The following is a 14,221-nucleotide window of genomic DNA, read 5'->3' as shown; positions in this document are numbered from 1 at the left end:
CCATTTAGGCGCGCTGCATTCTGATTGGTTCGGATAGCATACTGCGGGAGGTCGGGGGCGCGGAAAATCGTGCTATAAAGCGATTTAGAAATCGCGCAAGCTCAAATCGTGATTTTATGACGATTTCGATTAATCGCACAGCCCTAGCGCCAACAATAGTTGCCGGTCGGCGAATATGTTGTATGCACCTTTCAATGTCAAATTTGAATACACTGCAAAAAATGCTTTTCTTACTTAGATTTGTTGTCTTGTTTCCAGCCAAGAAATCTAAAAATTCTTAAATCAGGGATTTTCTATAGACAAGTAAAAAATTGTCTTGTTTTCAGAAAAAACAAGTCAAAATGAAGTTATTATTTCTTAGAACAAGCAAAATAATCTGCCAATGGGGTAAGCAAAATAATCTTATTTCAAACAGAAAACTCACTTAAATGGGTCATATGATGCTGCTAAAAAGAACATTATTTTGTGTATTTGGTGTAATGAAATGTGTTTATACTGTATTTCCTCCGCAACCAGCACGGATCAGCTCCAGGCATGACGAAGCAGATATCGTCCTCTTTTGGAAGGCCAACAAAAGTAGTTTCGCTTTCACAACGAAACACAGCGCTTTCACGACATGGCGGTGGCGGCGGCAACAACAATACTACAGCGAGAATAAATGTTACGCCTTCTTTCTTTGAATGAACATTTGGGCGGCGTTATGCAAATCTTCCCACATTGTGACGTAGACGTGGGGGCGTGTTAGAACGAGCTGTTTTTGATAGGCGTGGTTGACTCTTAACTTTTATAAACAATATCTCTTTGGATTTGAGACTTTAGTCTTTGCAACTTTACAGATCTTCTTCATGCACCAAGAGCTTGTAACACTCCAAAGAGCAAGGAAAAATTTAAATCGCATCATATGACCCCTTTAATTTTGACTTGTTTTTTCCTGAAAACAGGACAATCATTTTTACTTGTCTAGAAAATCCTTCTTGATTTAAGAATTTTTAGATATCTGGGCTGGGAACAAGACAAAAAAAATCTAAGTAAAAAAAGCATTTTTTGCAGTGTAGGAGAAGAACATTTGGCATCTAACTCAGAATAACTGCTTTCAACAGATCAATCTTTATTCATAAACAAATTTATTATGTATAAAACTTGAAGAACATTCGATGCAAACCCAAAAAAGCTGCATCTAGTTCAAAATCTCTTGAATGTGAAAACACAACAAACACCAAATCCATTTGACTTAAAGTGGTGGAACATAGTGCAGAACAAAGTGCAGCCATTACGTTGCCCCAACAGGGCATTGTGTATCAAAAAGTTAAATGAAAATAAATAAGTAATAATAATTAGATGTATATTTTCTGAAGAAAATGTGAGTGGTGCTTGCCATGGCAAAACCTGGCACTAGGGACTAATAGTAACCCTAATTGTGTTAGCATGTTAACACAAGTAAAATGTTAAAACAAAATTAACATGATTAGCATGTTGCTAGCATGATATTAACATGTTTTAAACCATAGATATGTATACGTAGATGCCTTATTAGCGACTGTTTCTATGGGCTGTTATATGTTAGCCGTCATCCACCATATTGTAACGGTCAACTTGACGTCATTCACCAGTCTGTGCGAACCCTCGAGTATGGTGGCCGAGAGAGCTCACCGGGCTGCAACGAAGAAAACAATGTTTTAAAACTTGTAAAATTGAGATAATACACTTGAAAACACAAACCAACACATTCTCACCTGTGAAAGGTTATCCCGTTTCTTCGGGTATTTAAATACCAGCGGTATTTACAACCAACGGCTATGAAGGATTGTTGCATCTTTGAATATTCATTGATTATTATGGTGAATGACATCAAGTTGACCGTTCCAAAATGGCGGATGCGTCAACGTTTCTGGAGTGGTCGAATGTGGCATCTATCTATGGTTTTAAACAAGCTGTTATTGTGATTAGCATGATGCTAGCAACATACTAACATGTTGTTAGCATGATGCTAACATGAGTAGCATGATGCTAGCGACAGTATACCCCATTTCCCCATTATATACGTTATGTGTACTTACAAGTCATTTGCCCACCGGCAACTATAGTTTCTATACAGAAAACTATAGATATCTTGTAAGATTTGTTTTGTTTGGATGATTTAGAGACCTTCATGATTATGTAGATATATTTATATCTGTTATGGACTCCTAGGAACATATTAAAAATCGTCAAAAAGTGTTAAATAGGCTGGCAATATGCTAGAAACATACTAAAACCTGCTAGCAACATTTAGCTAAGTGCTAAAGCATGCTATTAATGCAGTGAAACAGGAAGTTGCTGTAACTCAGGCATGCAGTGTCCAATCTGCCCCAAATGTAACATGTTTGATAAGAGTCCTGTCCTGAACACATCTACATGCCCGTATTTGGTTATAGTCATAGCGCCACCTACTGGCAATAGGAAGTGACATGTTTAACACTGTGATGCACTATTAGCAACACAGTAAAATATGCCATTGTGTGCTAAACATGTTAGAAACATGCTCAAACATGCTAGCAACACTTACTAAGTGCTAAAGCATGCTATTAACGCCATCAAACAGGAAGTTGTTGTAACTCATGCATACAATGCCCAATCTGCCCCAAACTGCACACGTTTTATAGGAGTCCTAGACTGAACACATCTTAAGGCCAATATTCAGTTATAATTTATAGTGCCACCTGTTGGCAACAGCACATTTCATGTTTTATACTAACTCAAACATACCATGTTCAGTCTGCACCAAATTTCACAGATTTGATAAAAGTCCTGGTCTGAAGACATCTATATGCCAACATTCAGTTACAGTCATAGTGCCACCAGCTGGCAGTAGGAAGTTTGGCACATATAAATGACTTTGACATATTCCTCCTATATTTATCACTTTAAATGCATATTGCCCACCATTAGCTGTTTTCCTAAAGCCACCAGGTGGCGGTAAGCCTGGGTGCAAGGGCCCTTTCATCGCTGCTTGCAGCTTTAATTTAAAATGTAATTTATTACTGTGACGGCTAAGCTGAATTTTCAGTATCTGTTACTCAGGTCTTCAGTGTCACATGATCCTTCAGAAATCATTCAAATATGCTGATTTGGGCTGCTTAATTTTTGTGGAATTTTTTCAGCATTCTTTGAATAAAAAGTTTAAAAGAACAGCAATTTTGTAACAATTTTTTTGATCATTATAATGCTCCCTTGGTGAAGAGTATTAATTTCTATAAAAATGAACACTTCACAAAATTAATACTTCCATTTTAACCAGATGATGACTGCATACTGTTGTTCAGATATAAAATGGATATTGTTATTTCTTAGTCTAAATTTTAATTATTTTCTTTCCAGGACTGGGGTGAACAGGAAGAAGGAGGCTGGAGGAAGCGTGGTGAGGGCGATTCAGACTGGCGACGTCCTGTTGGTGACCGGTAAGAATTTTCACATTAATTGATAACCTGATGCGTAAGGACAAAGATTAAAAACAGATGCAGAGAATTGTGATTCATTATCTTTTTTTTTTTTTTTTCCCAGGGAGTGGCGTCAGGAGGGGCGTGAAGGCCGTGAAGACAATGATCGAGAAGACCGTGACCGTGAAATGCCCTTCCGGAGAGGAGGAGAAAGTTCTAGTCATGGTGGTTCAGATGACAGAGGACTCCGCCGTGGCTTTGATGATGAACGAGGTCCGCGACGAGGAGGTGACGATGACCGTGGACCCAGACGGGGATTTGATGATGACCGTGGGCCCAGGAGGGGCGTTGACGATGACCGAGGTAACCGAAGAGCTGATGAGGACCGCGGACCAAGGCGTGGAATGGACGATGACCGTGGCCCCAGACGAGGTGATGATGACCGTGGCCCAAGAAGAGGCTTTGATGACGACCGTGGACCCCGTAGAGGCATGGATGAACCCATGGGGCCTCGACGTGGGGCAGATGATGACTGGGGCCCCAGAAGAGGAGGGGATGATGAGAGGGGAGGCCGTAGGGGTATGGATGACTCTGGCCCACGTCATGGAGATGACCCTAAACCCTGGAAACCTCTTGGGAGACCAGGTGCGAGCTCATGTGGTATTTCTGTGTCTTTTCTTGCAGAGGGCATGTTGCCAAATGTGTGTTTTAAAGGGTTCATATCACGAGGAATCTAATTTTCCTGTCATGAAGCAATGTGATGCTATCATCTGTTATTGAAGCATGGGACAGCTTAAACCCACAGCTCGTTCTTAAGTGCAGCAAAGCGTCATTTCATTGGAGAAATTTATTTGGTCTTAAAGGTACAACCGCAAAATAAAACCCGTTTTATTCCAGAGGTCAGAGGAAAGATGGTTGGAAAATAAGAGGTGAAAAAATTAATTACTGTAGTTGTTGGAAATCATTCACTAATGTCTGCGAACCTCAGAGGGAACAAAAATATGACCCCTTTATATTGTATTTGATCAGTGGAAAGTTGGTTTTTGTACCATAATATAGCCTACACGCAAAGAACATCGGCGATATATCGATAGCAGTCTTTTTTACTCCCTAATATCGGTATCGGCCCCCAAAAAACCCATATCGGTCAATAATTTTATTGCTGCAGTGCAAAATGGGATTGTCAAGCAGACAAACTGACCACCACGTTCATGAAAACCTGTCATAAATGTTGTATGCACCTGGCAAACTCAATTATTTGTATTACAGTCTAATCTAGTCCACCTTAATTAAATGTACACGGGTATGCACTGCTGTGCTACTACAGGTATTTTGAACAATGCAACTTAAACTTGTACAAAAAAGTTGTGCAGACCCTTCAGCAATTGGGGCATTTGAAAGTAAATTACTGTTAAATTTAAAATAAATAAAACATAGTCTTACATCCGATTTAAACGTGGACGGGGCTTTCCTGATAAGTTTCCAGGATGGTGCCATTTTATTTTACTGACTTGCTGCATGCAGAAGGTGACCCAGCTGACCTGACCAGAAAAATATCAACACCACCATCTAGTGGGCTGTAAAGGAATTGATTTGATTATTCTACCAAATAGCTTAATAAAATATCGATACTTGGCGTCTGTGTATCAGTACAGTATTGCTGCGGGAAATATTGCGATAATATGCTGTATTGATTCCCCCCCCCCACCCATAGTTCAGTTGCCATTTTTCAATAATCTCAATTGCATGTTTTTTCAACTCATGTAATTGCTCCATGTAACCTTTTGTAGGTGGATGGAGAGAGCGAGAGAAGGCTCGGGAAGAAAGCTGGGGACCTGCTCGTGAAACTGGCCATGGTGATGGTGAGCGTGAGGGAGATGACGGTCATGAGGGAGATCGATTTAGAGATCGCCGCCCTCCCAGGTAAAAATATAACACGTTCCGTTTTTCTAACAATTTACTCTTTATGAAAAATAAAAGTTTTGTCTGAAGGGTTTTCTGTTGTGACAAATGTGACACGTGACACTGTTGCATATTCTACAAGCTTGTGGTTTCAGAGCAGTTAAAATGCTGCACATTTATGCCATGCAATTGCTTATGATGTACTTCTGATGAATTATAATGTTTATAATGTATATAATGTTTATGTCATGTTCTAGATTATAATCGGTTGTAGATGGTTGTATGAGTGCATGTTTTGCTTCTTTTTGAATTAGCATTTGAAAGTAGGGAGTAGTAAAGAATAGACATGCATTAAATTTTTTTTCCCCTGATTTTATTTTATTTTTTTTACATACTAATTAGAATATAACATTTTTTTCAGCAGTATTAAGTCCTTGTGGTCCTTAGGCCTGTGTAATTGAATAAAATATTTTATAAAACAGGTTCCATGCCTTACTTTTTCAGATTTTAAGATCCACCCATTTACTATTTGCTGGAAATCTAGACTCATCCAGTTGGCAGTATGTTTATTGTGAATGTGTGTGCATGTGCAGGGAAGAAGGGGGTGGCTGGAGAAGAGGTGGTGCTGAGGAGCAGAGCAGCTGGCGTGACTCTCGTCGTGAAGACTTTGACCATGATGATCGTCGTGAACGCCGTGACATGAGGGACCGCAGAGATGACCGAGACCGCGATCGTGATCACAGAGCCCATGATGAAGGTCAGTCTCATGATCTGCCTTGCACATCTTTAATGCAGTCATAATATTTTCACTCATTTAAGTTTGCACATATAGAGCCTTTTGACAGATTTGATTAAAATGTACACTTGTTTGAGATGAAGGTACTGTATCAGTGGCCCAGATAAAGCTGTTTTATAGTGTGGGGTCATGAGTGCCTGGAGTTAATAATAGAAGTTATAACTAGAGCCCGACCGATATGGGTTTTTTGGGGGCCGATACCGATATTAGGGAGTAAAAAAGACTGCTATCGATATATCGCCGATGTTCTTTGCGTGTAGGCTATATTATGGTACACTATAGGGCTGTGCGATTAATCGAAATCATCATAAAATCGCGATTTGAGCTTTCTAAATCGCTTTATAGCACGATTTTCTTTCATTTTCAGAAACAACGTTTGGATTTGAAATCAAAATAATGGATAAATGTTGTGTTTGTGGTAAACAGCCGCGGATCAGGAGCGGACTGCAAACTGTATCCTGTGCGAAAGCAAAATGAGTCCGTGCTGCTTCTGCACCGCATACACATACTGTATACGCACGGCAGACGGAGTACGTGTGAACTTGGCGCAACAAATCTAGTTCAGCATCTGAGGCAACGCCACAAAGAGCTCTATGACCAATGCATGGCAAAAAAAAACTTTTTTTTTTCTGCCATATGTCTATTCTAGAGACATTTTGTTGCACCTTTTACTTAGTGATTATTTTGCCTTATGTCTGTTCTAGAGACATGTTACAGCTTTTTGATAAAGCTCTAATTGGTTTTCTTTTGGAAATATGTTTTAAATTCACACTGAATGCATTAATGACTGTAAAGCATGTCTGTGTGTGTCAAAATCGTGATTAAAATGAAATCGCAAAATTGATCAAAGAAATCGCGATAGGTTTTTTTTGTCCACATCGCACAGCCCTAGTACACTATAGACAAGTTTGCACACACTTACCGTTCGTGTGTCCAAACTTTTGACTGGTACTGTATATAGAATTACCGTATATACATAAACAGAATATATACATAAACACATTTTTTGCAATGATACTCAAATGTGGTGATCAAACACTTATAATGATGTGACAAACATAGTCCTATGTAATGGAGGCAGGGTATTTAACAAACTTTATTATTCAAAATGGGTCTGACATCAGTGCACTTAACAGTAAACTTCACTTATTATAAATCTTAAATAACACAAATAGAACAAAATATATATAACTTGAATTGTATAAATTGAAATTGTGTAGGGTAGGGGTCGGCAAGTAAGTTTGGCATCAGGCCAAAAACAATTTTCGCCACTAGATGGCAGGCCAGAACATAGTCAAAGGATCATTTAAGAAATTAATTGATGAAAAATGCAACTATAATTGCCTGTGACAGACTGTTACAGTGGCTTTTGTAACTGGTAGTGAGCTGTTACTCTGTGTTAAATCCTGTAGTAGGACAGTCATTAACAAAAAGCCACATTTGTGTGGATGTCCGGCAGAGTATGTGAGCGGAGTGGAGAGGCAACAATTTCCCCTTTGCGCTCCCGAGCATTTAATAATCACTCCACTCCGGGTTCACCATTTCCCGCTTCCGATCCACTCCGCGTTCACTGATCTCAGAAACACCGCTCCGCGGCTAAAGTATTTCAGTATGTTTGAAATATTACAGTTCTGTTCATAACCTATATTAAAAAAATAAAATAAATAAAATAACAGCAGAGTTTCAAAGTGGCTTATTAGAACATAGTGTTCAAACATTTTTCCTACCACATGACAAGCTTATAACATGGTTGTCAGCGTTAAAAGGTATAATCGCTGCTTTTTGCAGTGCAAATTTTGTTTGTGATGAAAATAACAGTACGTTTTCGTCAGTTATTTTACCTACTGATCGATGCATTTCTTACAGATTTCTGCTCATTCTAAATCAGATACAAATGAAGTAGCACTGTAAGATTACATTTGTTTGAATGCATTATTGAGAGAGCGATTGCGTGTGAATAAGTGTTGTAGTACTTGTTAAAATCATGCTTTCAGCTGAAAATATTCAGTATCTAGAAGGAACAAACAAATTCCTTGAACTATAACTTCCCGCTCATGTCCATTGCTGTCATCATAGCTTCACATTCTTTCTGATTTGAGTGATCCTTCTTCATCAAGCTAGCTAAATATGTTTAACATGTGAATTCTTGCTAAATATGCAGTTATATTACGGGCTGTTGGCACGAATTGTACTCGTGGTGGAGCGCTCTTGGAGCGAGTGAAAACCACGATGCTCTGACTTCTAAAAAATCCGCTCCTCGCTCCAGTCAAAATCACACCGCTCCGCTCACATACTCTGATTGTGAGTAACTGTTGCTGTCATGACAGATCTATTTCAGAACCAGCCGCTATCAAAATAATCTGGCTGCGGGCGCGGGCCAGATATTATTGCTGGCAGGCCAGTTTTGGCCTGCGGGCCGCCTGTTGCCGACCACTGGTGTAGGGCAAGCTAGCTACTGCCAATCCAACAGGGGCAAATTTATGCAGGAAGCACAGCTTTTCCAAATGTAAACATCTAAAATGAATAATATTTTTTCACATTCTGTGTTGTGTATTTTCTGGTAATCAAATGAACATGCAGAACATGAGGATTCATATTTAAAGTATTTTTGCAGTTTAATATTCACAGACAATAGTCTATATCGTGATTTGATTTAAGTGTACTGACCTGTTTTTTATTTATTAATCAAAAATAAGACAAATTCCATGAAATTCCGCGTCATACAGTAAATTCCGTTTTTATGAATGGATTCTGCGATTCCGTCTGTTTTCTGCATCGTGGAAATCATAGGGCCCTACTAATGTAGCAAACGAGTATGATAAGCTCATTGTGAGAGTAAAAGACGGGGACATTGTTTATTTACTTTATAGCATTGAGTCTCACCAACTAGGTGACAACGTAGCGTTAAATCACCATTCAACAGAATCAAACCACTACCGCACTGCTGTCTATTGGACTGCAGAAAGATACTAACTTTTCAATCTGCTACGTTACTGACTGTACTGACAAACTATGCTGACACACCATGTCTGCGCCGCAACAGGACACAACAAAGCGACCGTTGAAAATCATTTGAACTTTGTGTCAGCACGTCATAAATGGAACGAGGCTTCAGTTTGCTGTCGGGATTTGTCGTGTCGCGCCGCATCCAGTGTAGACACCATTAGGGCTGGGTAACCATCACTGATTATAATGTGTTCTATTGTATTTTGTTGCGCCGCTCGTGTCCAGTGTAGATACCCAGTTAGGAAATGTGACCGATGTGATAAGCATGAGTTCTGGGCCGCGGCGCGGCCAGTATAAACACCAGCATTGACTATAGGAGCAGCCACAATCAGCTCAGGTGGCCGTGGAGTCGTAACGCGCCGCAGACGTGTGCAGTGATGCGCAGATCAGCTCTAACGTCACTGAATCTGCTGTTAAAAATGAACCATCCATTCATCATATCATCATGCAAAACAAAGAATTAGAATCATTGTAATGTGACGATCAAATATAGGTGCGGGTGGGTGGCGGGTGGATAATTTATTTGAAGTAGCCGACTCGGGTAAAGTTTGAGCTCATCCGGCATCTCTACACGTACCCTGAGTCACCAGTAGCAAACAATGGAGCGCGCTCTGCTGGACAAACGAAGTAATTACACCATTCAGAAGCATTTAATCTGCTTTATATGTTCTGTAAAAAAAATACATATCGGCAGCATATTCACCGATACCGATATATCTGCGACAGGCTCATATCTGCCGATAATATTCGGTCGGGCTCTAGTTATAACAGTAAATTTATTTACTGCTTAAAGCACTTATCCAAAACTAAATCACAGAAGTACATCTAACAGAACAAACTCAAGTGGCAACTACAAATGCATGATACCACAGCAGTCCAAAATGCCTCCAAACATAGCCATGCTGCTGCAAACACTTAATTGCCACGAAGTCTAAAAATTGCAATTGAATCCAATAATGTCCAAGTTATTGATGTTTTTGTTTCAAACAAAACAAGATGAGCAGTTCTGGTTTAAAGTGGCATACCTGACAGTAGGTAGGTGTCGGTATAAAATCCAAGACCCTTGGACAAAGCTGAGCAAGTGAAATATGCTTGGGGTACCTTTTAAGAGGTCAGTTTCTTACATCCTATTTCTTAACTCAAAGGTGGTTCATGGCGTCGTGGTGGTGAAGACCGACGGGAAGAGTGCAAGGACGAAAGAGAGGCTCCTCCCAGACCACGTGACCAGGACCGTGATGGCGGTGAGAAGAGCACCTGGCGCTCTGACAAAGATAAGGAAAACCCACGCCGGACCAAGACCGAGATGGATGATGATGGCTGGACCACTGTCCGCCGCTAATGCTAAAGCATCAGAATTTTTTGCTTGATGTTGTACTAAGCCTTGATGTGTTCTCTAATCAGTACAGATCAATGGGTTTTCAAACATGGCAATTTATATTTCATCCCTTTTTAAAAACTTACATTTGAAAAGTAGCTCATTCCTTTGTTATGCATGCTTAGAGGATTAAATTGGTGACATAAAATTAAGTAGATGTTTTTTTTTTTTCTTTGAGGTGCGGATGTTGTAGAACATGAATGTATGGTGGTGAGGTTTTGAGATGAAATCATCAGGTTATCTTTACAGCTGTCCATGCTGTAGTTGCTGCTTATGCTGTGGTTGTATGCCCTCTAGAAATATGAAGAAAAAAAAACTTTATTAATAAAGTCATTTGTTCATTAAATGACCATAGTTTCAGTTCTTATACAGCAGAAGACAGTATCATGAATCATTTTGTGTCAAATGAACCCGTCTGGAATAAGAATCAGTGGTTATTTAAGTAGTCTTCAGATGCCTCAGTAGATGATTATTTTGCTCACTAGGGGTCACCAAAATCTCAGCAAGGTTTTCTGAAGCTTTAGACGTCTCTCTTCATAAATGAACCAAAAACAATTGATTGGATCCCTATAATCTATTCATTTATGCTGTTGTCAGTAGAAAACGGTAGCATTTAATACGCTGCTGTTGGTCCACCTGATTGATACATTAAAAGATTTAGTAAATAAACATTGCAAATATGACAATAAAAATGCAGATAATTCTAACAACAATACCGCCATTTCATTATAGCGAGATTTTATCTCTACAAGAAAATAATAACAATGGCATAATCCAGTTTCAAACTCGATTGGGATTTCTTTCAGGGAAGTTTTAGGTGGTACGACGCCTTTTTCTAAAGACTTACTGGCTCTTGGTTAAACTAACTGGGTGGGGTAGGTAGGAGGACCACACGCACACGTTGATAAGAGGTAATCCTCGGTAAACCTCATCAATGCGAGTTCTTAGTTTCATGCAATGGCTTCTTTGAATCGTGATTCTTCCCGCTGCGAGGGTGCTAAACTTTTGCTTGCATTATATCATTATGCAGAAAAGACTAGAAGAAAAACAATTATGTCAGCCGTCTTTGTTGCATTCTAGTGGAAAATCCACAATTAAGACCAATAATCCCGCAACTGGAGCCTCAAATTCCCACGCAAGAGGTTATGAACTCCCAAACTAGATTAGACCCCTATATTTGCTAAGACCTACTTTGTGAAGTTTGACCACGGGTCACCGTGAGTAAACTCCGCCGACCTCGAGCTGGAGGGATGCTGCTTGTGAATATGGGATATATGCCTTTAAACGGCACGTATCGCTTAATCTGTGCATCTGCCACCCAGTTGTCCTATATTTCAGTCTAATCCGGTCATTTAACTGGAACTGATCAACTCTAATTTCGAAATAATGTTTTATACCTGGTTTATAAACATTTTATAAATGTAGTCTTGCAGATATAAATGTAGCCTAATTGTTAATTCTTCTTGAACATATTGCTGCAACAAGTGTTATTATTATCCGGTGTTCTGAGGATTTGTGCTACCAGCTCAGATTGTGCTACCTCCCGTAAAAAAGATAGGTAGCACAAACCGATAGCGAAAAATTATACCTATCAGATTGTGCTACCAGCATCTTATTCATGTGGTTTGAGGCTTTTTTTAATGTCCATACCTACCCCTACCCCATACCCGTCCACACCTACCCTTACCCTAAATTTACCCTTAAAACAAAGTAAATATATTTTTGGTAGCGCAATCTGATAGGTAGCATGTTTCGTTGGTACACCCGGCGCTGCACGGTGGCGACGAGTGTCTGTGGTGCACCAGTCGAGTTTGACTAATTAGATTAGATTAGATTAGATTCAACTTTATTGTCACTGTGCAGAGTACAAGTACAGAGCCAATGAAATGCAGTTAGCATCTAACCAGAAGTGCAAATAACAGAGTATATAAATAAATATAGATTATGTGTATATACATTAAGCTTTATGACATATAGTGCAAGTTATGAGGTAGGAGGGCAGAGACCAGCTCAATGCAAATGACTGTACATGGGGTGCAAGGAATGTAAAAACAGTAGGTGTATTATACAGTGAGTATAAACAGAAGGTGCATTATACAGTGAGGTACGTAAATAGCATATGTTTATATATGGCCAATGACCATAACAGTGCAAACGGCATCCGGAGGTAGAAATGTACAAGGGAATGTGCAAAATATCAGAGAAATGTGCAAAATAACAGAGGGAATAATAAGAACATTGTGAGTGAGGAGTGCAGACAGGTTAATGTTCTGAACACTTTTTTTTTTTTTTTTAAGTTAAGAATTAGGTGGTCCATCTAGGAAGTAGTGTTCAGCGCCTGAGATTGGAGTTCAGTAGGCTGACCGCTGAGAGAAAGAAACTGTTCCTGAGTCTGCTGGTGCGACAGCGAAGACTCCTATAACGTCTCCCCGATGGGAGAGGAGTGAACAGTCTGTGATTAGGGTGAGAGGAGTCTTTGATGATGCTTCTCACTCTCCTTAGGCAGCGTTTGTGGTAAACGTCTTTGATGGAGGGTAGCCCAACACCAGTGGTGTATTGGGCAGTTTTCACCACCCGCTGGAGGGCTTTCTGGTCCGAAACAGTGCAGTTGCCATACCACACTGTGATGCAGTTTGTGAGAATGCTTTCAATAGTGCAACGGTAAAATTATAGCAGCAAACTAAATAAAAATTACGGCATTCAAAACTGGGATGTTATTACAACGAACATTAAATAAAGCAAATATGTTGAACAGTGTGATGGTTTCTTGTAAAGTCTTAAGTTGCACTGTAGCCTACGCAGGGCTGTACAGTGCGACATATATGTCGCACGTGCTACGAAAAAACTGGTCTGTGCGATTAATAAATGTACCACTGTAGCACGCATGCGATACAGTTTTGCATGTTCATAACACAGCCGCTTAATAGTGTGAAGTGATTTCGTTGTGCTTGTTTGTGTGTGTGAGATTGATTATACTTGGTAGTTAGGGGTGTGCGATATGACAATTTTTGATCATGGATGATTAAAATGTCTCCACGATCTGCTTTTGAAGAAATATCGTTGTTTCGTGCTACAGTGCACATTCTATCAGCTGCAGTTCTGGCGCCTCCCTCCGTCTCAATATAATGTACAAAGCCACATGCATTCACATCAGTGTTAGCTCAGCGGTAGTTTCTTTCACGGGACACTGCACTTATGCGCAATCACAAAACTACATTATTTCATCAGCTTTAAAGCAATACCGGTTAAACATTTAATTCACGTGCTGTTCTGCATGCGCTTTTTCTGAGCGCGTACTCATGAAGCGCCACTGAGAGCCTGTCAAAAAGCGCCTGATTATTGGACTAAGTTGTCTTTCGCGTCTAATACTGTCAAAAACACACAAGGTTTACATATAAACAGTTGGTTATGTCTAAAATGAAAGTAAACAGTTAAGACAGAAACGCGTGAAGCTCTTAAAGGGACAGTAGCAACTAAACATGCTGCCGACTGTCATTAAAGGGATAGTTCACCCAAAAAATGTAATTTCTGTCATTATTTACTCGCTCACATTTTGTCCCAAACCTGTATTAATTTCTTTCTTGTGCTGAACACAAAAGAAGATATTTTGAAGAATGTGAGTAACCAAACAGTAGCTGGTCCACACTGACTTTTACAGTAGGAAAAAAATACCATGGAAGTTACTGTGGACCAGCAACTGCTTGGTTACCCACATTCTTCAAAAAT

General features: G+C 39.7%; 1 protein-coding gene across 2 annotated transcripts in view; it reads left to right on the top strand.

Moving 5' to 3' along the window:
- Positions 1-10,841, top strand: part of LOC107666466 (eukaryotic translation initiation factor 3 subunit A-like) — a 21,395-nt gene extending 10,554 nt beyond the window's left edge. Inside the window, exons 18-22 of one of the 2 annotated variants that reach the window (XM_016457793.1) lie at positions 3,358-3,437; positions 3,541-4,061; positions 5,207-5,339; positions 5,912-6,075; positions 10,266-10,841. In XM_016457793.1, coding sequence (XP_016313279.1) covers positions 3,358-3,437; positions 3,541-4,061; positions 5,207-5,339; positions 5,912-6,075; positions 10,266-10,459 — 1,092 coding nt within the window. In that variant the 3' untranslated portion in view covers positions 10,460-10,841. Of the gene's footprint in view, positions 1-3,357; positions 3,438-3,540; positions 4,077-5,206; positions 5,340-5,911; positions 6,076-10,265 lie in introns of both variants that reach the window. The other variant, XM_016457792.1, reaches the window with a different exon arrangement.
- The last annotated feature ends 3,380 nt before the right edge of the window (positions 10,842-14,221 follow it).

Source organism: Sinocyclocheilus anshuiensis, unplaced genomic scaffold (assembly GCF_001515605.1).
Source record: "Sinocyclocheilus anshuiensis isolate Anshui unplaced genomic scaffold, SAMN03320099.WGS_v1.1 scaffold63, whole genome shotgun sequence".
Classification (NCBI taxonomy): domain Eukaryota; kingdom Metazoa; phylum Chordata; class Actinopteri; order Cypriniformes; family Cyprinidae; genus Sinocyclocheilus; species Sinocyclocheilus anshuiensis.
Note: the sequence above shows the minus strand (reverse complement) of the source record. Positions and strands in the feature narration are given on the sequence as shown.